General features: G+C 44.3%; 1 protein-coding gene across 2 annotated transcripts in view; it reads left to right on the top strand.

Annotated features, from left to right (window-relative positions):
• Positions 1-27,895, top strand: part of LOC116991683 (zinc finger protein basonuclin-1-like) — a 94,941-nt gene that overhangs the window by 19,574 nt on the left and 47,472 nt on the right. Inside the window, exon 1 of one of the 2 annotated variants that reach the window (XM_033050509.1) lies at positions 2,342-2,535. The exons of the other annotated variant lie outside the window; for it this stretch is intronic. Within the exon in view, the coding sequence (XP_032906400.1) occupies positions 2,527-2,535 (9 nt within the window). The 5' untranslated portion in view covers positions 2,342-2,526. Of the gene's footprint in view, positions 1-2,341; positions 2,536-27,895 lie in introns of those variants that run through there. 2 annotated transcript variants of the gene reach the window in all.

Below are 27,895 nucleotides of genomic sequence, written 5' to 3'. Positions count from 1 at the left end.
GGGGGGATGATTTAATAGGAATCTAAGGGTATTTTTCATGCAAAGGATGGCGGGTGTATGGAACGAGCTGCCAGAAGAGGTAGTTGCTGATTTATACCAAAGATAGACACAAAGTGCTGGAATAACTCAGCGGGTCAGGCAGCATCTCTGGAGAAAATGAATAGGTGACGTTTCAGGTTCATAAGATCATGTGATAGGAGCAGAATTAGGCCATTCGGCCCATCAAGTCTGCTCCGCCATTCAATCATGGCTGATCTATCTCTCCCTCCTAACCCCATTCTCCTGCCTTCTCCCCATGAAGGTTGAGACCCTTCATGAGCCGCTGAGTTACTCCAGCACTTTGTGTCTATGTTCGGTGTAAACCAGCACCTGCAGTGAGTAAATACTGTTTATTTTCCATTTGACATTTCACCTGACCAGGTGATTAGATGTACAAATGGTTACGGCCTTGCAAACAAAGCATCTGTGATCACCTCGGCTTTATGCCTGCTCTCTCTACACCACTTTCACAAAGCATGGATCTGCCAACAGTAAGTGATCCCTGCCATTTGATACAGTAGTCTGAACAGAAAAGTATTTGCAGAGTGCCGCCAGATTTCTTTCCCTGACATTCTCAACCAGGTCAGATAAGCCATTGTGTAGGAAGGAACTGCAGATGCTGGTTTAAACCAAAGATAGGCACAAAAAGCTGGAGTAACTCAGCGGGACAGGCAGCATCTCTGGAGAAAAGGAATAGGTGACGTTTCGGGTCGAGACCCTTCTTCAGACGGAGAGTCAGGGGAAAGGGAAACGAGAGATATGGAGAGTGATGTAGAGAGATGGAACAAATGAATGAATGATATGCAAAAAAGTTAGGATGATAAAGGAAACAGGACATTGTTAGCTGTGGGCAAGGTGTACAATGAGACTCAACGAGACAACTTTGAAACCAGGTACACATTTTTGTGTGCACCCGCTGAGTTTCTCCAGCATTTTTGTGAGTCTGAGGAAGGGTTTCGGCCTGAAACGTTGCCCATCTCCTTCGCTCCATAGATGCTGCTGCAACCGCTTTGTTTCTCCAGCATTTTTGTGTACCTTCGATTTTCCAGCATCTGCAGTTCCTTCTTAAAAACTTTGAAACCAGTACAACTTGGGTGGGGGAGAGATGGAGAGGGAGGGAATGCAAGGGTTACTTGAAGTTAGGGAAATCAAAATATGGTATTGTTGTTTAGGTGAGTGTTATAGGCACACTTTCTGCAGGGTTGCGTCACTGCATGTACCCGCATAGGTACATCTCTTGATGTATTCAAGAGAGTTAGATTTAGGTACTGATTGTGGATGATCAGCCATGATCATATTGAATGGCGGTGCTGGCATGAAGGGCCGAATGGTCTCCTCCTGCACCTATGATTCCATGTTTCTATGTTTCTATTTGGTTTGACATTCATGCATGTTAAAACATTCACCTAAATCAAAAAAAGGCCGACAAATATTTCACGGTCCAATTATCGAAGTACATGGAGTTGCCAATCCTGGTCATATCTATTTTGACATAATTCAGTGAATTAGTGATGAGATTTTTTTTCCATATATTTATTTAACTGTACCTGGTCCTCTGCTTTTTTGGAGTTTAAAAAATCTTTGGCCTCCTCTTCCTAAAGTTCTAACTAATTATTGATAAATTGTCCCGCTGTAAACAAAAAGTTATATTTAAGTAAGTCAGCGGGATATGAACCCGAGGGAGTGTCATCTGTACCAGGGAATGGGGCCGTTTACATTGGGGCAGGCAGCATCTCTGGAGAGAAAGAGTGGAGACCCTTTGTGTCTGAAGAAGGGTCTCGACCCGAAACGTCACCCATTCCTTCTCTCCAGAGATGCTGCCCGTCCCGCTCAGTTACTCCAGCTTTTTGTGTCTCTCGTCAGTTTAAACCAGCATCTGCAGCTCCTTCCTTCACAACTACACTGGGATGTTATTCTCACAAACGCTGGGGTACAATATGTTCCGCCTGCGTTTCGTGGGATGCCGAGGCAGCCAAGAGTGTCTGCGATTCTTTTTGATCAGATCTGTGTGAAAGATGAGTGTTGTGCCTGGTTCAGGCAGCTGCCGGGGGAACGGCCCTGTGAGTGTGACTCGCGGGACATGCTCACAGCGCAGCGAGCTGGCTGGGGGCAGTGAGGTGAGAGGTAGCTCTGGAGGTGACTGGGGCAGGCTGCGAGTGGACCGAGTGGGAGGGTCTCAGTCCAGCCCCCGGGAGGTGTCGGGGGGAAGGAGGGAGGGAGGGGGAGGTACAGAGAGAGTGAGGGGAGAGGGGAGGAGGCAGAAAGAGAGGGGGAGAGGGGGGTAGAGGGGGAGAGAGAGAGAGTGGGGGGGGAGAGAAAGGGAGGGGGAGAGGAAGGGAGGAAAAAACCCGAAGCCGAGGCTCCGACACCAGAAGGACACGTCGCTGACTACTTGTACAGACAGGCAGAACCGATGCTAATCTGTTTAACCCGACGAGATATGGGCGAGTGGCTGGTCGGGGAGAGGAGGACTGGTCGCCGCTGACAATGACGGAGGTAAGTCATTTGCAGCAAACTCTCTTGGTAAGAAGTGACTGTGTCCGAAGTTGCGAGTGAAGTGCCGGGGCGGCTGTGGGAAAGAACACTGCTCACGCTAAATCCCATTGTGGTGCGGGCTCGTTTAAACTGGACACTTGCTTATGAAACGCTGGGCGTGAGAGCCGCTGCTATAGGCGCGTGTGTGAAGTGGAGTTGGCGGCTTTCATTAAAATAATTTCCATAAAAATAATAATCCTCGCCTGCAGGTCGGTAACTCGAATTGGCAGAGGCTGTGGGCTCTGTCACTTGTCCCGTGTGCGGGCTTTATTTGTCATTGTGTGTCACTGCCCAACGGAGAAACTTCACACTTTTGTCCTGCCTCCATTGTACGGAAGGCCTTTGGGGCAAGATGTTCTTTCTGTGTGTGTGTGTGTGTAAGTGTATATATAGGTGTGTGTGTGTGTATATATATATATGTGTATATGTGCATATCTGTGTATATGTCTGTGTGTAAGTGTGTATATAGGTATGTGTGTATATATACGCGTGTGTTTATATTAATATATATATATACGTGTGTGTATACGTGTGTGTATATATATGTGCGTATACGTGTGTGTGTATATATGTGTGTATGTGTGTGTATACGTGTGTGTGTATATATATATGTGTTATACGTTGTGTGTATATACGTGTGTGTGTATATATATATGTGTGTGTATACGTGTGTGTGTGTGTATACGCGCGTGTGTGTATAGATGTGTATTTTCTTATACATCTGTATAGATGTGTCTTTTCTGGCCGACTAGCGGGATAGTCTGCTTCATTAGCTGGGATGATAGCGCATGAGGAGCGTTGCCTGCTCTCCCCGGCAGCCTCGCCTCAGCACAGCGCTGTCCCTGGCCCACGGACGAGCCAGATGTGACAAGATCATCAAGAGTCTGGGAAGAGGGGGATCTGATATTAATCAGCACATTGCTCGCAGCTAACTTTCTGATGCGCTGTGCAATAACACGTTTATTCCCATTGATCCGCGCCCACTGTGGCCACATCACTACTACAGCTGTGTGCTTTACTAAATATTTGCTTTTCAACCTTCTCCAGCGGCAGCGACAAGTCACTGTACAGAACGCATGTGACAACCGAAGATAGACACAAAATGCTGGAGTAACTCAGCGGGACAGGCAGCATCTCTGGGGAGAAGGAATGGGTGTCGTTTGGGGGTCGAGACCGTCGAGATCAGTCTGAAGTAGCGTGTCGACCCCGAAACGTCACCCATTCCTTCTCTCCAGAGACGCTGCCTGTCCCGCTGAGTTACTCCAGCTTTTTGTGTCTATCTTCGGTTTAAACCAGCATCTGCAGTTCCTTCCTACCTTGCTTTGAATATTTTATTTTGTAGCATTTGCTAGTTATCGCCTTTTATTTAAACCTCCCTCTTGGATTGAGGGTGAAGGTTGGCCGTCAGAGTCCACCAGCAATAACACACCAGATTCGCCAGTAACTCCACGCTGCCTGTAACTACTGTTACCCGCTCAAGGTGTTTAATTCACAAAGTTTAACTTCTGGCTGGAAGCTCGAGTTTTAATTACGTTGAAAAAAAAATCTCGTAATAGTCCTCTTGCCTTTTAAAAAAAAATAATTGCAGGTCGAGCTAAAAGTGTTAAACTTTTATTTAGAGCGCAACTTTGAACCGCCATCTGTTCCTTCAAAACTGTTGCATCTGTTATACCTGCAGCTCTAATTTAATTTAATATGCATAGTTTTACGGCCCTACTTAAATAAATGGATCGCAGCTAAACCAGAGCGCGGTATTACAGATGTAGTTTCAGGTGTAAAGAGCCCCGTGGTTGAATGCTATTAAATGATATTGTGCCTTTAATGCCCAGGCAATTTTGCAGAAGTTGATGGAGAGAGCTGCCCTTTGATACAAGGGAGAGTGAATCTCTGTAGGGTTCCACACTGGTATCTCTCTACTGCACGCCTGACAATTAGCATGCTATAAAATTATGAAACAATTAAAATACTCCCATACACAAACTGTAGTGTGATGGATTAATTAAATAGCTAGAAATTGCAAATATATGAACTTGCATCATTGCGAAACCCAATAAAGGAATTACTCAGACTGCAACACTAGATAGAATATTGCTTTAAATGTTGCAAACCATTATTACCAATAAAATCCAATGGAATTGAGAACAAGATTTTTTAATGCTATGTTTAAATCATAATTTCAAAACATGTCCTTGATCATATTCATTGTAATAGTCCAGAGAAATCAAATGTTTCCTCTTATCCATTTGATTCCTTCACACCCCTATGATTTATCTAATGTATTAACTGTGAAATGGCTAAAAATCAAAGGCAACTGATGGTTGAGGCGGGTTGTAGACTGTAGTTTGAACCATGATCAAAGTTACTTTAAAAAGATCGTGGGCCTTAAGAGAAAGCAGAATGTTTGGTGTGGTTTTTAAACGAGCCACGAATGAGAAGCCAATTACCTGTAAATGTACCGTTTCTACAGTTGCAACGTTGCACTGAAACGGCAAATCAATAAAAAAGAAGTGAGACGCTGCAAATGAAAGGGAGCGAAAATATAAAATTCTTCACAGAATACTTGCCGCACATAGGCTGCAGCCCCGTTTAATTCTTCTACATGTCTCATATTCAGTTATAAACTCTTTGCAAAAATTGTGGACAATTTGGAACGATGTGTGAGAAACCACTTTGACAGTTGTACATGATCTCAGTGAAAAGACATAATGTCATTAGAGAGGAAGAATGGGATTTAAAAAAACATTGTTAAAATCTAAGATCATCAATCTACCTTGATGATGCATTATTCAGATTTAGTGTCTATATTTTCTATTAAAATTTAATGTTAAATTTGATTTATTTTTTAGAATAGAGGATATAATATACACATCCAAATGTGTTCCATATCTATAGATACGACATTTATTATGGGAGGAGGTAACATTCCTATTGGAAGTTTAGCACACACTTTCAAAATAGTTTCTTAACATTATATTAAATGTGCATTTGCAGGTAGCCTTGCCATGTTTGTTCCTTTGCCATTATTACTGTTATTTTCCCATCTGCTCTTACTTTTCCCTTATTGATATTACATTGATCTTTCCGCGTAAAATCGCCACGCTAACTGTTTTTGCCTCTGACCTACAGTGAGCTGGCTGTGATTCACAAGCTGCTACTTATTGTGGTGAATCACATCTTGCAAGATAACATATGTTTGAGGCAAGGTTACATAGCTTTGTTTTGTAAACCACTGATTTACTGTATCAACTGGGGCACCTTGCTCCAGTATAACCTATAGCAATAACTATCAACATTAAGCCTCCTTACTACTGGAGCCCATATAGACCAGCTGCCCAGTGCATGATGTTTTACATTGAAGAACTTAGCTTAACTAGGCTTGAAACTAAATGGTGTTTGCACCTTCAAGAACACACTGTGGCCAGCAGAAATGCAGGCAGTAATTCTAGTGAAGGTTGTGAACATAATAAACCTCAGATAGATTGCTTCCTGTCCTCTTAACTCTCTATATACCCACACTAATTACATCTCTTTTTAAAGAGGAGACACAAGGAACTGCAGATGCAGGAACCTTGGGAAAAATGCCGTGTGCTGGAGTAACTCAGCAGGTCAGGCAGTATCTGTTGGAGGTATTTTTTGAACAAAAGGTGACTTTGTACTTTAGGTACATTTGTCACTGCAAGAGAACATATTTGGACGACAGTGTTAGCAGCACAGGAACTCATCTAGGCCAGGTGTAAAAACCATCATCAGTTAAGTTTTAGTTTATTGTCACGTGTACCGAGGTACAGTGCAAAGCTTTTGTTGCGTGCTGTTGCTCAGGTGTAGAATAAAGCTCCCTCTCACCTGCCCCAGGGATGAGGTCAGAATACAGTGGATTTTACAACACTGGGTGATGTTCCGTCCACTTTACCAGCCAGCTACACCGCGGCCTCTTTCATCCGGCATCTTTGCTAACTCTCATTTTAGATGCTGTGACCTACAATGACTTGAGATTTGCACAAGTACACACTATGTAGGATCTGGCAGCTTTTACACCTTCAGATTAGTCTGGCATTTAAGCTAGATCACAGAGATGCCTTCCCATGTTCTTTGAAATGGACACCTCCTTCAAGCATTTGTAAAAATTTCAATGATAACAGGGGCTGTTATTGTGTGTGAGCATGTGTGTGTGTATGAGCATGTGTGTGTGTGTGTGTGTGTGTGAGAATGCATGTGTGATTGTGCGTGTGTGAGCGTGCGTGTGTGTGCGTGCATGTGTGAGCGTGTGTGTGTGCGCGTGTGTGTGCACGTGTGTGTGATAGAGCTCTTAAAGATAGTGGAATCAAGGGATATGGGGAGAAGGCAGGAATGAGGAACTAATTGTGGATGATCAGCCATGATCACATTGAATGGCGGTGCTGGCTCGAAGGGCCGAATGGCCTACTCCTGCACCTATTGTCTATTGTCTATTGTGTGCGTGTGTATGTGCACCAAATTTTATTTTCTTGTTTATTATATTTACAGTGTTATTGGTGATAATTATATTTACAGTGTATTATGTTTACATATTCTGTTGTGCTGCTACATTGTGTACATTGTTCTATCTGGAACACATGACAATAAAACACACTTGACTTGATTCAAACTGCATTGGAAATCTAATATATTCTATGTCCGTTTTCCATAGTGTTGTACAGCACAGAGACTAGCCCTTATGCTCACCATATCCACGCCCACCTTTTTACCCATCGACACTAAGCCCATTTGCCTGCATTCGGGCCAAATTTTGTGCTTCACCATTTTAAGTGTTGGTCTAAATTCCACTTAAACAGTAACACCCCCTGTGGAAGCACCTTTCCATTATCAACCACTCCTTGCAAATACAACGTACCCCTCAAAGATCCCATTTAAATCTCCTACCTCTCACCCTAAAACAATGCTCTTGTTTCTGATACCACTCTGAAAGCAAGGTTTTGATTATATTCGAAAGCACACAAAGTGCTGGAGTCTCTCAGCTGGAGGCAGTGCCTCTGGAGAACATGGAGAGGTGACGTTTCGGGTCGGAACCCTTCTTCAGACTCCGTATCTCTGCTTGTTTTACTTGTTACTTTCTCTTAAGTCATGTGAGTTTTGAAGCTTGCACATTCTGAATAATTTTTGCTGTGGTCGGGAATTTTACTCCTCAGCGTTTGGATGTACTTCGAATACTTTGTTTCCTGCCAATGTATCAATCTTTGTGGAGGTGTCTATTGCAAAGCTGCTGCAAAGTTAAAAGACCTAAACAGCATTTGAATTATCATTTAATGCAGACCACTGATCTCCAGAAATGACATTCTTCTGCACGAGAACCTCTTTTAATTGAAGGCACTTCATTAGCTTGTGATGCAATCCTTTCAAAATCCCTTTTGTTTAAAATATTGCTATGACTAAATGAGTTGGGATTGCCTCAAATTATTCCTAGTGCGTGGCGCAAAGTGAAGGCTAGAACGCTGTGTGCTTGAAAATTATAATGAATTGCTTGTGTTCAGAACGTAGTTACTTTAAGCTGCGGACTGGAAGTGCCTTCAGAGAGTGGTGAGGACAGCGGAAAAAATCATTGGGACTTCTCTTCCTTCCATCATGGACATGGGGTACAAGCGCTGTCTGATTAGAGCTAAGGGCATTACCAAAGCCCCCACACACCCACAATTTGGACTGTTTATACTGCTTAACTCTGGGAGGAGGTACCGCAGCATGAAGAGCGGGACAACCAGGTTCTGCAACAGCTTCATCCCCCAGGCCATAAGATTACTGAACAATCAACAAAACCGAGGCTAGAACTTTTTAAATATCAACACTTTTAAAAAACTTTTTATATATATTTATTTTACAGAACCATGCACATGAGGCATTTTTATGGACGCACCTAGCACTTTCACTTTTACTATTTACCTGATTTGGAGAGTCAAATGCAACAAAATTTCGTTCAAGGTGCACTGTGTCTAGGTGTATATCTGAATGACAATAAAGTTTTCATTCATTCATTCAATTATAATGAATTGCTTGTGTTCAGAACCTAGTTACTTTAAGCTGAAAATCCGTTGCAGAAAATGAATTGTCCGTTCTTAACTCCCATTTAAAGAAAAGACCATGCCGCAGGTGAATAACTGCACACTGTGCCTGGTTAGATGTCAAGTTGCTAAAGCATCCTTTAAATAGTTTACAGACCAACACCATGGTTTAATGGATCATGGATTTAGGGAGTCATTCCCACACTGTCCTTTCTGTCCTGGGCCTCCTCCATTGTCAGTATGAGGCCAAACGCAAATTGGAGGAACAGCACCTCATATTTCGCTTGGGAATCTCACACCTCAGCGGTATATGTGTTGGTTTCTCTAACTTCAAGTAACCTTTGCATCCCCTCTCTCTCCATCCCTCCCCCACCCAAGTTGTTGTACTAGTTTCACTGTCGCCCTGGTTAGTTTCATTGTCTGTAACTTGTTTCACCAAGCCCACAGCTAACAATGGCCTCTCCGTTAATTTTTTGCATATCTTTCATCCATTTTTTCAATATCACCGTCTATATCTCTCGTTTCCCTTTCCCTTGACTCTCAGATGAAGGATCTCGATCCAAAACATCACCTATTCTTTTTCTCCTGAGATGCTTGCTGAGTTAGTTAGTTTAGTTTATTGTCACATGTTCCGAGGTACAGTGAAAAGCTTCTGTTGCGTGTTAAGAAGCCAGCGGAAAGACAACACATGATTACAATCGAGCCATTCACAGTGTACAGATACACGATAAGGGAATAACCTTTAGTGCAAGATAAGGCCAGTAAAATTCAATCAAACTTTAATGTCAGACCGGCAGAATTACTCCAGCTTTTTGTGTCTATCTTCGGTTTAAACTAGCTTCTGCAGTTCCTTCTCACACACATGATTTATTCCACTCGTTACAAATTTACAATGCTGGATTACATTTTCTAAAATTACCCTGGACTAGCGGTGGTATTGTGTTCTTTTTTATTAATTCTGGTTTGGCAACTGTTTCAGAACCCAACACAGATCTTTCATGTTACAAGTTGGTAGACAGACTTTATTTTTTTTTACATTACATTTAAATTCTAAATTGAATATATGTTTACTATCTAAGCAGTTCAAGCCCATTATGTTCACTTAATATTTCTTCATGAGAACTATCCTTACTCTGAAGGTACAAATACATCAATCAACATAACATGATGCAATAATTATTGTTAAATAAGTTTGTAATATTGTCTGGGGTGTGGACATACTTCAGTTGTATTGGTCATAATATTATTAATATCCTGTTTTAACTGTGTATGAATATTTTGATAGCCTTTATATTCCACCAGGAATGTATAGGCAAGTTCTCATCAATCCCGCGTCCCGGCCCATCCTATAGTCCATTACGCTCGCTGGCTGGTTGTATTTTTGAAGTTTTCATTCGATTATAAACTGTCTCTTCCAACTGCCTCGTGTATCACACTTTACCACCGTAAGCCCTGGCAATAATGGACCATTGGTGGCGAGGGAGGGTGGTGTCTGTTATTGCCGATTGGCTGCTGTAACCGAGTAAAGAGGGTGAAATTTAACTCGAGACGCAGAGGGAAGACACAGCATGGGGGGGGGGGGGGGGGGTAAAGCCAGTGGGAATTCACGGAGCTGCAGAGACCCCGGTCCCACACGCTGTGCGCCGGGGATGGGCCCGGTACCCGCGGCAACTTCATGCCGCTTGATCTCTCCGTTCCCATAACCGGAGGCTCCTGCCGCGCGGTGCCAGCTCACCGGGTAACTGGTGGAAGTGGGAGCCTGTGTAGCGGGAATCGATAACCAAAATCCACTATCTAGAGAGCATAGAAAATGGGTACAGGAGTAGGCCATTCAGCCCTTCGAGCCAGCACCGCCATTCAGTATGATCATGGCTGATCATCTAAAATCAGTATCCCGTTCCTGCTTTTGAACGGCGTACCCCGTTCCCCCCCATACCTCTTGATTCCGTTAGCCCTAAGAGCTAAATCTAACCCTCTCTTGAAAACATCCAGTGAATTGGCCTCAACTGCCTTTTGTGGCAGAGAATTGCACTGTATTGCGACAGTTATTGCGAGGGTTTACTTGTATTAATATAAATATGAGATAGCGTTTAAGAAGTTATTCTTTTTTAAACATCTGAGGATCTACACCCTCACTCCCCAGCTTTGATTGCAATGATGTCCAATATTTGGGAATTCCATAGTATTGTCTATCAGGAGTGGGTGGGATCATGTGCTGGCGTTCCTCAGGACTGGTGAACAAATTACTTGAGGTCGGGCTACACTGCGTTCTCCAGAAAAACCCCTAGTTTCATGCCAAGTGATCCCTGCTCACAGTGCCAAAGCACCCAAATGATTCTGATCCAATGGCCAGTGTCAGGGCATGTGGGTATCAGTGCCGTGCTGAAGGTATTGCAGCCAACTGCTCAATTGTAGATAAATTCTCCTTCTTCAGGCTTCTGTTTGTCAAACAACAGTTCACAAGCTGTGTTCCCACTGATTAATTAATGTTTGGCTCAGCCTGTCAACCCTGCAGGTTCCCACCCGGGTCATCAGGAACTGAGGATTGTTTGAGAAAGAACTGCAGATGCTGGAAAAATCAAAGGTAGACAAAAATGCTGGAGAAACTCAGCGGGTGAGGCAGCATCTATGGAGCTAAGGAATAGGTGAAGCAAGGTTTCGCTTTCCTTCCCCTCCCCTTCCCAGCTCTCCCACAGTCTACTGTCTCCTCCTCTTCCTTTCTTCTTCCCCCCCCACCACCTGCACATCAGTCTGAAGAAGGGTCTCAACCCGAAACGTCACCTATTCCTTCGCTTCATAGATGCTGCCTCGCCCGCTGAGTTTCTCCAGCATTTTTGTCTAACTAGGAACTGAGGACTAATCTCTTGACAACGCTACGAAAAACTGGGATGGTGGATTGTCAGACGTTAAAAAATAATTTCTTAAACACTTTCAAATATTAAGTGATGTAGCTATTAAGATGCAATGGGCCAGGCAGTTAGAAAGTTAGTTCAGTTTATTGTCATGTATACCAAGGTACAGTGAAAAGCTTTTGTTGTGTGCTAACCAGTCAGCGGAAAGACAATTTGTAGGAAGGAACTGCAGATGCTGGTTTAAACCGAAGATAGACATAAAAACTGGAATGACTCAGCGGGACAGGCAGCATCTCTAGAGAGAAGGAATGGGTGACGTGAAGAAGGGTCTCGACCCGAAACGTCACCCATTCCTTCTCTCCAGAGATGCTGCCTGTCCCGCTGAGTTACTCCAGCGTTTTGTGTCTATCAGCGGAAAGACAATACATGATTACATTCGTTCCAGTCACAGTGTGCAGATACATGATGGAAGAGACAGTTTGTATTGAATGAAAACTTCAAAGATCCAATCAGCCAGACTTCATGCCCAAACCTGGGACAGGCCAATGATGGAAACTTGCCCTTGCATTCTAAATGGTCCAGAGGAGGCAGATCATGACACCCCATCCCAAGCGAACGTGTGAGGAAGAAGACTCCCTTTGTGTTAGCTCGGGTTTGTTGCTTGTTGGTTCAAGTGCTACCATTGTATTATAATCCTGTTAGCTTGCATTTATCTGACTGATGTCTATATGTGTGAAAGACTAATTTGTAAACCACTTCACTGTGAAATCGAAACAAGTCACATTTTTGTTTGCCTGATATAATGTTCACACACACACACACACACACACACTCCAACATGGACACGCCCCATTAACCCCTATCCTAAGGCACAGTGGCCGAGAAATTCAAGGGCAGCACAAAAGGCACGTTAAAGGCACACAGCAAGGGGGCAGCTGCCTTTATGGCAAGCAGTGCCCTGGCAGTAAACCTCATGAAACCCAGACAGCAATGGAGGCCAACTGCAAGCGCTGCCACTTTTCATTTCACTGCACATCTCGTATATGTATGTGACGAATAAACTTGACTTGACAATTCACTGGATTATTGTATTCAAGAGAGAGTTAGATTTAGCTCTTTGGGCTAATGGAAGCAAGGGATATGGGGAAAAAACAGGAACGGGGTACTGATTCTGGATGATCAGCCATGATCAGATTGAATGGCTATGCTGGCTCGAAGGGCTGAATGGCCTACTCCTGCACCTATTTTCTATGTTTCAAGGTATTGTGAGTGACTGCATTGGCATTGCACGGGCTATGGGCACAAGGACCTCATTGAAACATACAGAATAGTGAAAGGCTTGGGGGGAGAGGATGTGGAGAGGATGTGTCCACTAGTGGGAGAATCTAGGACCAGAGGTCACAGCCTCAGAATTAAAGGAGCACTTTTCGGAAGGAAATGAGGAGGAGTTTGTACGTTCTCCCCGTGACCGTGTGGGTTTTCTCCGAGATCTTCGGTTTCTTCCCACACTCCAAAGACGTACAGGTTTGTAGGTTAATTGGCTTGGTGTATGTGTAAATTGTCCCCAGTGTGTGCAGGATCGTGTTAATGAGCGGGGATCGCTGGTCGGTGCGGACTCGGTGGGCCGAAGGGCCTGTTTCTGTGCTGTATCTCTAAACTAAACTAAACTAAATCCCTGCAGAACAGTCTCAATACAAAATGATGCCAACCTCTGGCTAAAGAGGCAAAACAGGGGCAGCATCTGCAGTTCCTTGTGTCTCTACTTGGAGGATCTGGATGTCAGAAGATCAACGTCTTAGTTTTCACAGCAGTCGACCAGATATAGCTGGGCTGCTCCAATTCCTGCCACAGTGCATGTCTCGGTATTCTGGTTTGGGGTTTTTCCATGTGATGGAACCATGCTGTTTGCAAGTCCCGAATGCACAAACACTTGTCATCACTCCATGTGTCTGAGGACTTCCAACCACATATGTGTAGCACACATGGAGAATCTGGAATACATTTTACAAGTTGTACGAACTGCATTTTTAGTATTACAAGCCAAATGAGCCCCAAATATGTTGACGTTTAAATGCCTCGTTCATGAATCAATCAGCATTGAACTCTGCTTAAGATGGGCACAAAAAGCTGGAGTAACTCAGCAGGGCAGGCAGCATCTCTGGAGGAAAGGAAGGGGTGACGTTTCGGGTTGAGACCCTTCTTCAGATCTGAAACGTCACCCATTCCTTCGCTCCAGAGATGCTGCCCATCCCGCTGAGTTACTCCAGCTTTTTGTGTCCATCTTCGGTTTAAACCAGCATCTGCAGTTCCTTCCTACTGAAATCTACTTTTCCTATTGTGTGTGTGTGTATCTAACCCTAGACACCCAAGCCCAGTAGTAAATTAGTTTGTAACTTATCTGCAGTTGAGTTTGATGATTCCAAGCTTTGTCAGTGGCAAGGTCACTTCTCCAAGGTCCCATCAAGGAGTTAAGGTGGCTGAGCTGTCTTCAAGAGGGCTCCAGGGGGGTATTGAGCTGCCTGCAGAAAATATTCAATTACTCCAACTGGGATAAAGATCATGTGGAAAACACCTTTGCATCGCAACTGAAGATCAGCGTGCAATCATCTCAAACCGCAAGGGAACCCCAGTCTTATTGCCATTTGCCCTCTCATCCACATTAACAGCTCAACTACATCTCTTGTGAGCTGGAGCACGAGTAAACTACTGCCTTTCTCTGGTAAACTAAGATTGATTACGATAAGTTGCTGCATGGAGATCGTTCAGGATCCTCACCATACTGTTCAAGAAGGAACTGCAGACGCTAGAAAATCGAAGGTAGACAAAAATGCTGGAGAAACTCAGCGGGTGCGGCAGCTGGGCTTCCTAAAAGAACATCCTTTAATTCTGAGGCTGTGACCTCTAGTCCTAGACTCTCCCACTGGTGGAAACATCCTCTCCACGTCCACTCTATCCAAGGTCTTTCACTATTCAGTACGCTCCCCCTTCAAGTTGAACGTCCTCCCTTTTGAAGTTTGTGTGTTAAGCAGACAGCCCAGTTTGTGAAACTCTTCTCATCGCCCCAAGTAATCTGCGCTGAACAGAAACATGCACTAACGCTGAGAAGAGTTGTATGGCTGGTGATGGATTGAATGTCACTGTTGTTAGAAATCAAAAAAAGGCAAGGTTTTTGGTAATGCTTTATGGGACTCTGTGTCTGGTCTGTATGGTGATTACTTCAAAATTGTTACAACATGGCCAAAAGCAGCAAGTCCAGATGGTACACAGACATTATCGGAACCACGCTCCCGCACTCTACCGTCTATTGTTACGGAATGTGCACATCTTCGAGCTTTTTTATGTCTGGCAAAATTATTTTCATTTAATGAAATTATTCACGGTCAAAGAGTAAGTATGAAGTTGGACGTTTCCACACTGATTAACTGTGGCAGCGTATTGATCATGCAAGTATTAATACTGAGGAGGAACTGGAGGGTTTCAGCAGGTTATAGTGGCAGTCAGTGTTATTTCCTTCTAATCACCCAGTCATGCAGCTAGTCAGAATCGTCTGTGCAAATGGTCACCTTACTGATCACAGCAATCTTCAGTCTGAAGAAGGGTCTCGACCCAAAACGTCATCCATTCCTTCTCTTCAGAGATGCTGCGTGTCCTGCTGAGTTACTCCAGCGTTTTGTGTCTGTAGCAATCTTCTCTGTGGAAATGTACCTTGTATTTAAGGCAGAAAGAAATGCTGGAGAAACTCAGCGGGTGAGGCAGCATCTATGGAGCGAAGGAAATAGGCGACGTTTCGGGTCGAGACCCTTCTTCAGAGAAGGAAAGAAGGATCCTGACCTAAAATGTCACCTATCCAGGGATGCTGCCCGACCCACTGAGTTACTCCAGCACTTTGTGTCTTATTGTGTAAACCAGCATCTACATGCCCTTGCTTCTACACCATGAAAATTATATTTTGTTTCGGAAGTGATTTGTCAAGTTAGTTGCCCGGTAGATGTTGGAGATTCTTCAAAGGTTTGCTATTGGTGTTCTAATGGTTGTATGCATAGTCAGAACTTCATATTGTAAATATCTCAATGTAAAGGAAAGTGAGATATCTTGTGTGTTAGCACATTATAAGTAATTTAGCTAATCCATCATTATCAATTGCTACAAGAAATTTTAATTCATTTTGCCTTTTAATAGACTTAACCATGTCTTCTAAGAGATTTGGTCACTCCAATGCCAACCTTTCAACTACTAATGTGCTTTGAAACATTCAAGAAATGATGCATTTTCTCCTTAAATTGCTGATGCTGGAAACATTAGCATTGGAGAGCTCTTTGGAATTGTGTGTAATTTATGCATAGAGAAAAAAAGCTTCTGCTGTTTAAAGTACAGAAAATATTGGGCCAAATATAAGTTACCTTCGTAAGTAATTCAATGGGTTGATTGACAACCACGTGCACCTACATCACCCCGATCAAGGCAGGGAAGACCACTAGAAAACGTATGTGCAATCTATCCAATAATACAGATATGAAAGACAGCAGATGCTGCAATCCTGAGCTAAATACAAACTGCTGACAGAACTTGTAAGACTATAAGACATAGGAGTAGAATTAGGCCATTCGGCCCATCGAGTCTACTCCGTCATTCGATCACCATCTCCAGCACCCATCACCCGCTGTGAGTGGAAATTCCTGAGATGCTCAGTTTTAAATGATTGCCTCTTTGTCTTACAACTGTACTCCTTCTGATTCGTGTTCATAAGTTATAGAAGCAGCATTAGGCCATTCGGCCCATCAAGTCTACTCTGCCATTCAATCACGGCTGATCTATCTTTCCCTCTCAACCCCATTGATTAGAACGCAGAACAATAAAGCATAAAGATTCCTGTCTGTCCCGGGCATGTCCTTTCTCTTGCAGAAGCTAATCGCACAGAGGAGATTAGTTTAATCGCCATCATGTTCAGCATGGACATTGTGGGCCGAAGGGCCTATTCCTGTGCTGTTCTGTTCGATGTACAATGTGGTGACCGGTAGACTTCACTTTCCCACTAACTTGTGCGTCTTGTCACCACAGCAGCTCCTGGCATTATTGATCACTCACGGGATTCAATGGCTTCAACTTGCACAGCAAGCAATCTCTGCCACAACTTTATACAACTATATACTGACTTCATTAGTAAATTGTCCCTGGTGTGTGTAGGATAGTTTAGTGTGCGGGGATCGCTGGCCGGCCCGGACTCAATGGGCCAAAGGGCCTGTTTCCGCACTGTATATCTAAACTAAACTAAACAACTTATTCGGTATTAGTAGGGGATTGTTGTCGGGAAGGATACTTGTGAAATGATTTTCCTTTCTTGTACATTCTAACAATTTGCAAATATTGCTTCGGAAACGAGTGCCAGCCTTGAAATAAATGGTGGCGCAAATTTGATGCCACTATTTCATAAGATAACAAGTTTTATTGCCAATTGTGATGTTTACACTAACCTTACAAGTTAGCTGTTAACCTTTATAGGTGTTTAGTTAATTTGTTATTGAGTTAGAATGACGTGTCTGTGGCTTGATAAATAGTTGTATTTTAGTCATTAGATCTTACTGCATCCATTTAGGGAAAGAAAATGTGAAAAATTTCCTTTAAAAGTGCAATCAGAAGTTGGAACCATAACTCATTTCAGGTCACCTCGGATTTTTTACTGAGCTGCATTTTAGGTTGGAATTGGTATTCGAATACAATAGGAATTAAAAATGTTACCATATGCTCAGAGTTCTTTATATGTTGCTGCATTTGTTTCCTTCAGTCCATTTCCACCCTGGAGTATAACTTGTAGAGTGTTGCAATGGTGAGTGTAGTGGAGAGACCTGTGATGTTTAAAACTGGGGTTAACATAGATCAAAGTCACAGGACACCATTGAGACGCAACAGTTAGCACTACTACATCCAGGGATCTGGGTTTGATCCTGACATTTGGTGCTGCCTCTGTGGAGTTTGCACGTTCCCACCCCCTGGTTTCCTCACAATTTCCTCCCACTTCCCAAGCACGCGCTGGCACAAGGGAACTGCAGCTGCTGAAATCTTGAGTAAAGCACAAAGTGCTGGAGTAACTCAGCGGGTCAGGCAGCATGTATGGGGAATGTGGATAGGGAACATTTCAGGTTAGGATCCTTCTTCAAAGATCTGAAACGTCACCTCTCTACATTCTCCAGAGATGCTGCCTGACTTGCTGAGTTCTGTGTGCTGGAATCTGTGTTTTCTCCAGAGATGCGTTGTTCCCCGTAAATTGCCCTAGTGGGAGAAGGCAGGAGAATGGGTTAGAGAGGGTGAGATAGAACAGCCATGATTGAATGACGGAGTAGACTTGATGGGCTGAATCCCATCAGGGAAGAGGTATGGGGGTGTGAAAACGCACACCTCCAGATGCAGGGACAGTTTCTTCCCAGCTGTTATCAGGCAACTGAACCATCCTACCACAACCAGTGAGCAGTGCTGAACTACTATCTACTTTATTGGTGACCCTCGGACTACCTTTGATCTGACTTTGCTGGCTCTATCGTGCATTAAACGTTATCCCCTTATCCTGTATCTGTACACTATGAATGGCTCGATTGTAATCAGGTATTATCTGTCCGCTGACTGGTTAGCATGCAACAAAAGCTTTTCACTGTACCTCGGTACACGTGACAATAAACGAACCTGAAATTGAATGGCCTAATTCTGCTACTTTGATGTATGAACTAATGAGCAGGTCATGTTGGCCTCATTGAATGGTTGATAGATGAATGCAGAGCAAGTTTTAGTTTTTTTAGTTATAGAGTTACGCCACAGAAGCAGGCCCTTCGGCCCACCTAGCCCGCACCGACCAGCGATCCCCGCACATTAACGCTATCCTACACAGACTAGGGACAATTTACATTTACCAAGCCAATTAACCTACGTCTGTACGTCTTTGGAGTGTGAAGAGAAAATCCACGCAGGTCATGGGGAGAATGTACAAACTCCATACAGACAGCAGCCATAGTTAGGATTGAACCCGGGTCCCTGGCGCTGCAAGGCTGACACTCTACCGCTGCACCACCCCACCACCCACGTGAATTAAGTGAATGACGACATCGACTAGTGTTAACATTTTGTATCTCAACACTTCAGTCTTTCTCAGGGTGAATTCAGGAAGGGTCACCGCCAGATTGGTCATCAGCTCCTGCGTTTAGTTGCTGCCTGATCTCTTTTGACTGTTACTACAATTCTACGATTATTTGCTGCTTTCTGTACTTTATTGCAAACATCCACAGGGACTGCTGCACCAGAAGGTGAATGAGTGTTTCCTTGCCTCAAGACTTCTGTACAAACCCATTGATCTCAGACAAGGGAGCATTGATAGACATCACTGGGCAGATACTTGGAAGGTAGACACAAAATGCTGGAGAAACTCAGCGGGTGAGGCAGCATCTTCGGAGAGAAGGAATTGGCGACGTTTCGGGTCGAGACCCTTCTTCAGGGGAGGGGGTAGGACAAAGAAAGAATGTAGGTGGAGACAGTGGGACTGGTGGGAGGATTGGGAAGTGGGGGGGGATGGTGAATGAAGAGAGAGAGCAAGGGCTATCTGAAGTTAGAGAAGTCAATGTTCATACCGATGGGGTGTAAACTACCCAAGCGAAATATGAGGTGCTGTTCCTCCAATTTGCGCTGGGCCTCACTCTGACAATGGAGGAGGCCCAGGACAGAAAGGTCAGATTGGGAATGGGAGGGGGAGGTGAAGTGCTGAACCACCGGGAGATCAGCTTGGTTAAGACGGACTGTGCGGAGGTGTTCAGCGAAACGATCGCCGAGCCTGCGCTTGGTCTCGCCGATGTAGAGAAGTTGACACCTGGAACAGCGGAAGCAGTAGATGAGGTTGGAGGAGGTGCAGGTGAGGTACATGGAGGTGTATATGAAAAATAAAAACAGGACTGGGTCAGGAACCACTTCTGGTTTGCCTCACCGATCAATATGATCATGCTGGATCTCCAAATGCAAGCAATGTTGGTGATGAATCTCCTGCAACTAAAAGTGAAAGAGTTATTTTCTTTCCAAGGTAGATAAAAATGCTGGAGAAACTCAGCGGGTGAGGCAGCATCTATGGAGCTAAGGAATAGGTGACGTTTTTATCTACATTCGATTTTTCCAGCATCTGCAGTTCCTTCTTAAACATTTATTTTCTTTCCACACCTTTTCAATAGTTGTTGGACTGAATATGGGTGTTAATTGTGGCCATGTAGAATTGTAGCCCACGTGGACGTTATTGGGGCAAGCACGAAAGACAGAGCCAAACAAGTCCAACTCGGTCTCAGTCAACAAGATGATTGGGTAATAACCCTGTATCCCCTGAATGAAGAGCAGCCCTTGCTTCCACATCCATCCTGAATAATATTCTATCCTTCATGTCACCAGTTGTCGTAACAGCAGTGCTCATTATTTGCATACACAGGCAACATAGAACAGTACAGCATAGGAACAAGCCCTGTGGCACACATTGTCTGTGCCGAACATGAGTCCCACACCAACTCCTATCTGCCTGCCTCGTGACTCATATCCCTCTGTGTCGGAAGGAACTGCAGATACTGGTTTAAACCGAAGATAGACACAAAATGCTGGTGCAACTCGGCGGGACAGGCAGCGTCTCTGGAGAGAAGGTATGGGTGACGTTTCGGGTCGAGACCCTTCTTCAGACTCATATCCCTCTATTCCCTGTACATTCATGTGACTATCCGAAGGTCTCTTAAATGCCACTGTTATTGCTGCTGTGTGAACACACTTACAGTTCAGGATCTCTCACCATGCCCTTCTCTTCGTGAGAAGGCATTGTATTTTGAGGTCATTTGGAGAGTTGACCACGACATCACTAGACTATCTGACCACTAGAGGGAGGTGATATCTGCAGAATGGCAACATCTCTTAAAGAAGTCTCTGCTAACAAGTATTGCACCACAGATTCATACAGTGCGAAAACAGGCCCTTCAGCCCAACATGCCCAAAGCCACCAACACAAATCCCACCTGCCTGCATTTGGCCCATATCCCTCTAAACCTATCCTATCCATGTACCTGTCTAAATGCTGCTAAAACATTTCAATTGCATCTGCCTCAACTTTCTCCTCCGGCAGCTTGTTCAATACACCTACCACCCTTTGTGTAAAAAAAGTCACATCTCAGGTTCCTATTAAATCTTTCCCCCTTCACCTTAGACCTATGATTCCTACTCTGGCCAAGAGTTCTGTGTATTTACCCAATCTATTCATTTCATGATTTTATACACATCTAAAAGATCACCCCTCATCCTCCAGCGCTCCAAGGAATAGAGTCCCAGCCTGTTCAACCCCTATAGCTCAGGCACTCATGTCTTGGCAACATCTTCGTAAATCTTCCCTGAACCTTTCCAGCTTGACAACATCTTTCCTATAACATGGTGCCCAAAACTAAACACAAGGCTCTAAATGTGGCCTCGCCAACATCTTATACAACTACAACATGACCTACCAAGGTAGACACAAGATTCCGGAGTAACTCAGCGGGACAGGCAGCATCTCTGGAGCGAATGAATGGGTGACATTTCTGGTCAAGGCCCTTCTTCGAAGTTGCTTGCAAATGAACACCAGCAGCGATAGCCAGTTGGTTTAAATCTTATCAGCGGATTAGTTTCCAAGTAGAATTCAGCCATCGTTGTTAAATGACCCAGAGCTGAATGCTGTGATCTGGGAACAGTAATTTAGTTTATTAGAGCTCTGATGTTCCTGAAAAGGTTCAAGAGCATTAGCAACGGCCTGAGATTGTATTAATTTGCCAGAGTAATTAATCGCAGAGGTGCAGATACCATCCGGAATATTCTAGGGCGGCCATTATGAACCCAAATTGCAAAATTGGTTCATTCAAAAGCAATAATAAAAGTTAATGGAGTAGAAATTCATCCCGTGTTGGAGGTTTGATGTCGTGGATGTTGAACTTTGCTTCAGAGATCCAGTTTTGTTGCGTTCCATTGAATTAAATGTCCAAAATGGAGCTCAAGGTGAATAAAAATCCCTTGAAAGAATCTTCAGAGATCGAAGTGAAATTGCAGGTCCATTTAAGGTAAAGACTGAAAGCACGTGGCTGATAATTGTGGAGAGAAAGGAGGCAGCAACAGGCTGGCCAGTGTCTCTGAAAAGGTGGCTCAAGAGTTCAGTTTATTGTCACCTGTACCGAGGTACAGTGAAAAGCTTTTGTTGCGCATTAGTCAGTCAGCGGAAAGACAATACATGATTACCATCAAGCTATTTACAGTGTGCAGATACACGATATGGGATAAACGTTTCGTGCAAGGTAAAGACAGATAGTCCGAGAGTCACCAATAAGGTGGATAGTAGTTCAGTACTGCTCTCTAGTTGTGGTAGGATGGTTCAGTTGCCTGATAACTGCTGGGAAGAAACTGTCCCTGAATCTGGAGGTGTGCGTTTTCACATTTTTATACCTTTTGCCCGATGGGAGAGGGGAGAAGCAGGAGTGGCCAGGGTGCGGCATCCTTGATGATGCTGCTGGCCTTGCCGAGGCAGCGTGAGGTGTAGATGGAGTCAATGGAAGGGAGGTTGGTTAGTGTGACGGTCTGGGCTGCGTCCACAAGTTGGGCTTTAGCTCATTGAGGAGCTTTCGTGCTACATTTATGAAGAAGACCCCATTGGGCTGCTTTTACTTCACCTTCAGGTCTAGAGACTGAATGGATGTAGAGGGGGAGTGAGGTCCCAGGGAGGATGTAGAGTGGATCAGGTACCTTGTAGTTGCACTAATGCACATATTGCAATGGGTGAACAGCTCTAAATGTACATATCCAGGGCTGCTATCTGCTTTAGTGTTGCTGACTGTATGATGCTAGACAAGAATGGTATGTGTGTGAGTATGTGGGAGTATCTGTGTATGACGTCTGAAGAAGAGTCTTGACCCGAAACGTCACCCATTCCTTCTGTCCAGAGATGCTGCCTGACCAGCTGAGTTACTCCAGCATTCTGTGTCTATTTTTGGTTTAAACCAGCATCTGCACTTCCTTCCTACGCATGAGTATGTGTGTGAATGGATGTCTGTGTATTTAAGCTGTGTAGACCACTCGTGGATGTGGTTCAATGAGTGGGTGGGTGGGTGGGTGTAGAGTGGGGGGTGCTCTTAATGCTGGTGATATGATGCAGCCCATGTACCTATTTGTATATGTGTGTATGTGAGTGGGCATGTGTTTATGAAGTAGACCGCTAATGTGTGTGTGCAGGTTGATTTAGAGGCATGTTTAGTTTAGTTTAGTTTAGTTTAGAGATATTGCACAGAAACAGGCCCTTCAGCCCACCGAGTCTGCACCGACCAGCGATCTCCTCACTAACACTATCCTACACATACTAAAGGACAATTTACAATTATACTAAGCCAATTAACCTACAAATCTGCACGCCTTTGGAGTGTGAGAGGAAACCAGAGCACCCGGAGTAAACCCACTCAGGACACGGGGAGAACGTACAAACTCCATACAGACAGCACCCATAGTCAGGATCGTACCCGGGTCTCTGCCGCTGCGAGGCAGCAACTCTACCACTGCTCCATCGTGCCGTGTGTGTGTGTGTGAGGATATGTGTTCTCATGACATGCATCATTGGTGTGTGTGTGTGAGTGTGTGAGTGTGATGCAACCAATTGTCATGTATTAGAGTCTTACCGCACAGAAACAGACCCTTTGGCCCAACTCGCCCATGCTGAACAAGATGGATAGGAAAGGTTTGGAGAGATACGGGTCAAAAGCAGGCATTTGACCAAAAGTCTGTACACACACACACACACACACACACACACTGGAGTAACTCAGCTGGTCAGGCAGCATCTCTGGACAGAAGGAATGGGTGACGTTTCGGGTCAAGACCCTTCTTCAGACGTCATACACAGATACTCCCACATACTCACACACACACACACACACACACACACACACACACACACACACACACACACACACACACACACACACACACACACACACACACACACACACACACACACACACACACACAATCACCAATGATGCATATCATGAGAACACACATCCCCACACACATGCCCACACATACATGCACCCACCCACACACACACACACACATGGCATGGTGGCGCAGCAGTAGAGTTGCTGCCACACAGCGCCAGAGCCCCGTGTTCGGTCCTGACCACGGGTGTTGTCTGTACGGAGTTTGCACGTTCTCCCTGTGATATTGTGGGTTTTCTCCGGGTGCTCCGGTTCCCTCCCACACTGTCCAAATGTGTGCGAGCAAAAGTGAACAATACTCGGCTGCGATCTGGATACAAGCTGTTGACATGTGTATGCGGCACGTCAGTTGTAATTGTGTATTTAACATGGAATGCCAATAATCTGCATGGCCCAGCAATCTCTGATATTAATATTAAACATCAAAGAGTTTACTAGATTGTGAACCTTAGATAGGGGACAATTAGTTGCTCAATGTGCCAGACTGCTGTATGTTCCTGCAATTCAGTCATTTTATTCACAATCGAACATAAATATCTATTACCATATCTGGACGTATTCAAGAGAGAGTTAGATTTAGCTCTTGGGGCTAACAGAATCAAGGGGAATGGAGAAAAAGCAGGAACGGGGTACTGATTTTGGACCATCAGCCATGACCATATTGAATGGTGGTGCTGGCTCAAAGGGCCGAATGGCCTACTCCTGCGCCTATTTTTCTTTGTTTTGCTGTATCTTCTTCATGTGCTCATCAAACGTCATCTTCTCGGCAGCTACAGAAATGACTACTCCTGCACCTATTTCCTATTTCTATGCTATATTTCCATTACAAGAAAATAATTATTTGTAATTGTCTCAAAACACCAAAAAGAAGACAGTGAATGACCCTGGGCCAACAGCTGCAACTGTTAACACTTAGATTTTAACTTGACTCCTGGTGTTGTTTTAAAGTCTGTGCGACTCTCTGTGTTGCAAAACTATCTGTACCTCTTCCAGAAAAAAAATCAAAAAATCTTTGGCTTGGAATCGTAGTGTGTTTAAAAAACGCACCCAATTGAAGTGGTGAATACAAAGTGATTTGTAAAGATGAAGTTACTGTAGATGGCTTGTCATATTGTTAAAAACGAATGTGTCAAAACAGTATTACGGAATCCATGGTATTTACTGCCAGAGTTGCTGTTTCAGCTCCATCAGGCCCATGTCAATGTTTGAGCCCCTCGTGATTCTCCTCCCAGTATTTCATCTTTCACTTTATCAAACCAATTCAAGAAAGAGTTAGATTTAGCTCTTAGGGCTAAAGGAATCAAGGGGTATGGGGGAAAAGCAGGAACGGGGTACTGATTTTAGATGATCAGCCATGATCGTATTGAATGGCGGTGCTGGCTCGAAGGGCTGAATGGCCTACTCCTGCATCTGTTTTTCTATGTTTTTCCATGTCTTCCTCATGTGCTCATTAAGGTTCATCTTAGCAGCTACAGAAATGACCTTCACCTCTTCCTGCGTCAGTCGCTTCCATATTCCACCCACTCTGGGGAAAGATGGTTCATTACCCACCTCCCTGTTAGGTTTATATTTGGAATCACCAAAATTATGGCACTGGTGGAGAACATTCCACCCATTGTACTATGCTAGCCAAAAATGCACTGACACTGGTTCTGTTTCCCAAGCTCTCAGTCTGCAGCCTTGTAGGTGACGTCACTATAACTTGGATGGTAAAGCAGTGCAGGGTGACACAGTGGCACAGCTGGTTGAGCTACTGCCTCACTGCATCAGAGATCCGGGTTTGATCCTGACTGCACCTGTTGTCTGTGTGGAGTTTGCACGATCTCCCTGTGACCGCGTGGCTTTCCTCTGGATGCTCCGGGTTCCTCCCACATCCCAAAGGCTTGCAGGTCTGTAGGCGAATTGGACTCTGTAAAGTGTGTCGGGAGTGGGTGAGAAAGTGGGATAGCATGGAACTATTGTGAACGGGGGCGATCGATTGTCGGCATGGACTCCGTGGGCCGAAGGGCCTGTTTCACAAAACTAAAAGTAAAAGACACTAAATAAGTGAAGAGAAGAATAAGCATCTTTATCCAGTTTTCGTATTGTTAGTGATTTCCTGTGGCCTCACCGAGGTTTAAAAGACTTCGCACATTTAACGAGATATTTACACTTCAGTAAGGATGTGACTGTTTAGAAGCTGCATAACAATTTGGTCTGAATTGGATTGTTCCCCAAGACTGGAGAATTATTGCAAGATAATGGCGAGGTTGTGATTTTATATTTTTGCAGCAGAGTTCAGACCGTTTAAGTGGAGAACGAGATGATGAAAGGAGTAGAGGAAGATTGAGGAAAGACTATTTCCATCCCAGGAGAATGCCCCTAGTTATTAACCCCTCTGCCAAGAGGAAAGTGTCTTTCATGTCCACCCTGTCTAGACTGCTCGTTATTTTATTCACCTCCATTTAGTCTCTCCTTAGCCTCCTTTACATCCTGTGTTTCAACAAATAATGGTAAGATTCATATGATTCTTCCTAAATACCTCCCCCCCCCAAGGATTTGTAGTTGCATTCCAAGTCCCTTCTGTTTCTCTGCTCAATTTAATGTCCTACTTATTATAAGGTCAATAGACAATAGTACAGGAGTAGGCCATTCGGCCCTTTGAGCCAGCACCGCCATTCAATGTGATTATGGGTGATCATCCCCAATCAGTACCCCGTTCCTGCCTTCTCCCCATATCCCCAGGTCGGGATCCTTCTTCAGACTGAAAATAGGCAGTAGGGGGGGGGGGGCGGGGGCCGGGAAGAGCTGGAAGTGAGAAAAGACCAGGACCCATTGAGGCCGGCCACAAATGTCCCCAGGCAGGGTGGTGCCTGCTAGGTCCATTGGTGGCAAAGGAAGGTGTGATCTCAAGAGGGAAACAATGTGGAGATCTATGGAACTGGTAAAACACTGGGGTGGAGGAAGAGATGGAGGGAGGAGGGGAGAGTAAGGACAAGTTATTAAAAATGAGAGATGTCAATGTTCATACCGCTGGGGTGTAAGCTACCCAAGCAAAATCTGAGATGCTGTTCCTCAAATGTGCGTGTGGCCTCGTCTACATTATAGTAACCGTCTGTTTCACTGATGCCAGTTGGGGTATTAATATTGGCTGGTTGTCATAGAAGGAAGCTCATCCTAATTTCATTTGCACTACTGACCTTTGATATTCCCATGAGAAGGAAAATGAGACAGGGCTTCCCAAAGACAACAGCTCCAGTGCTGTTCTGGACTGAAAGATCAATGTAAATGTGACCTAACATGTCATCAGTCAAATAGACGCGATCACTATCGTGCAGAGTGAGGAAGAAAGAATGGGTCGACTGGGCTTATATTCACTGGAATTTAGGATGAGAGGGGATCTTATAGAAACATATAAAATTCTTAAGGAATTAGACAGGCTAGATGCAGGAAAATTGAGTCAAGGGATATGGGGAGAAGGCAGGCACGGGTTATTGATAGGGGACGATCAGCCATGATCACAGTGAATGGCGGTGCTGGCTCGAAGGGCCTAATGGCCTCCTCCTGCACCTATTTCCTATGTTTCTATGAAAATGTTCCCGATGTTGGGGGAGTCCAGAACCAGGGGTCACAGTATAAGAATAAGGCGTAGGCCATTTAGGACTGAGATGAGAAAATACTTTTTCACCCAGAGAGTTGTGAATCTGTGGAATTCTCTGCCTCAGAAGGCAGTGGAGGCCAATTCACTGGATGTTTTCAAGAGAGTTAGATTTAGCTCTTAGGGCTAACGGAATCAAGGGATATGGGGAGAAAGCAGGAACGGGGTACTGATTTTGGATGATCAGCCATGATCAAATGGCCGAATGACCTACTCCTGCACCTATTTTCTGTGTTTCTGTGTTTCAAACACAAATTGGAGGAACAGCACCTCATTGTGATTGAATCTAGAGTGGGACCCACTACCTCCTGACTGACAAGCAAGTGTTACTGACCGCATCTCAATTTGACCTTTGTAGCAGATGTCTACAATGTAAGTGGATTTTGTGCATCTTTCTAAAGGAATTGCTACTCAATGTTTTATTTTGCTTTGGACGAGGAGAGCAAATATTGCAAGAGGCAATATGATCAACTGGAGATCAGAAGGTCCAACCGCAGGCATTGACCTGCTTGTATCCTGAGAACTGATCTCCAGGAGTGTCACGGTAGATATTACAGATTAGACACATACCATGATTCAAGCAGCAAATTGCCAAAAATCATCACGACTCCCCACAGCCATTTGGATCAACTTTCTTGGCCCCCAGTCAACGATCTATTTTTTCATACATCTAACACTCATTTATTTCACTTAACTCTCTTTACTCATCAACTTAAATTTGAGTTTATAAAACCATTTTAGACTCTTTAATTTGTTTAGTTTAGTAAAGTATGGTGGTTTTCCTGGACACTGATTAAACGAGAG

The sequence above is a fragment of the Amblyraja radiata genome, chromosome 34 (assembly GCF_010909765.2).
Source record: "Amblyraja radiata isolate CabotCenter1 chromosome 34, sAmbRad1.1.pri, whole genome shotgun sequence".
In the NCBI taxonomy this organism is placed as follows: domain Eukaryota; kingdom Metazoa; phylum Chordata; class Chondrichthyes; order Rajiformes; family Rajidae; genus Amblyraja; species Amblyraja radiata.
This window is presented reverse-complemented; position numbering and strand designations above follow the sequence as displayed.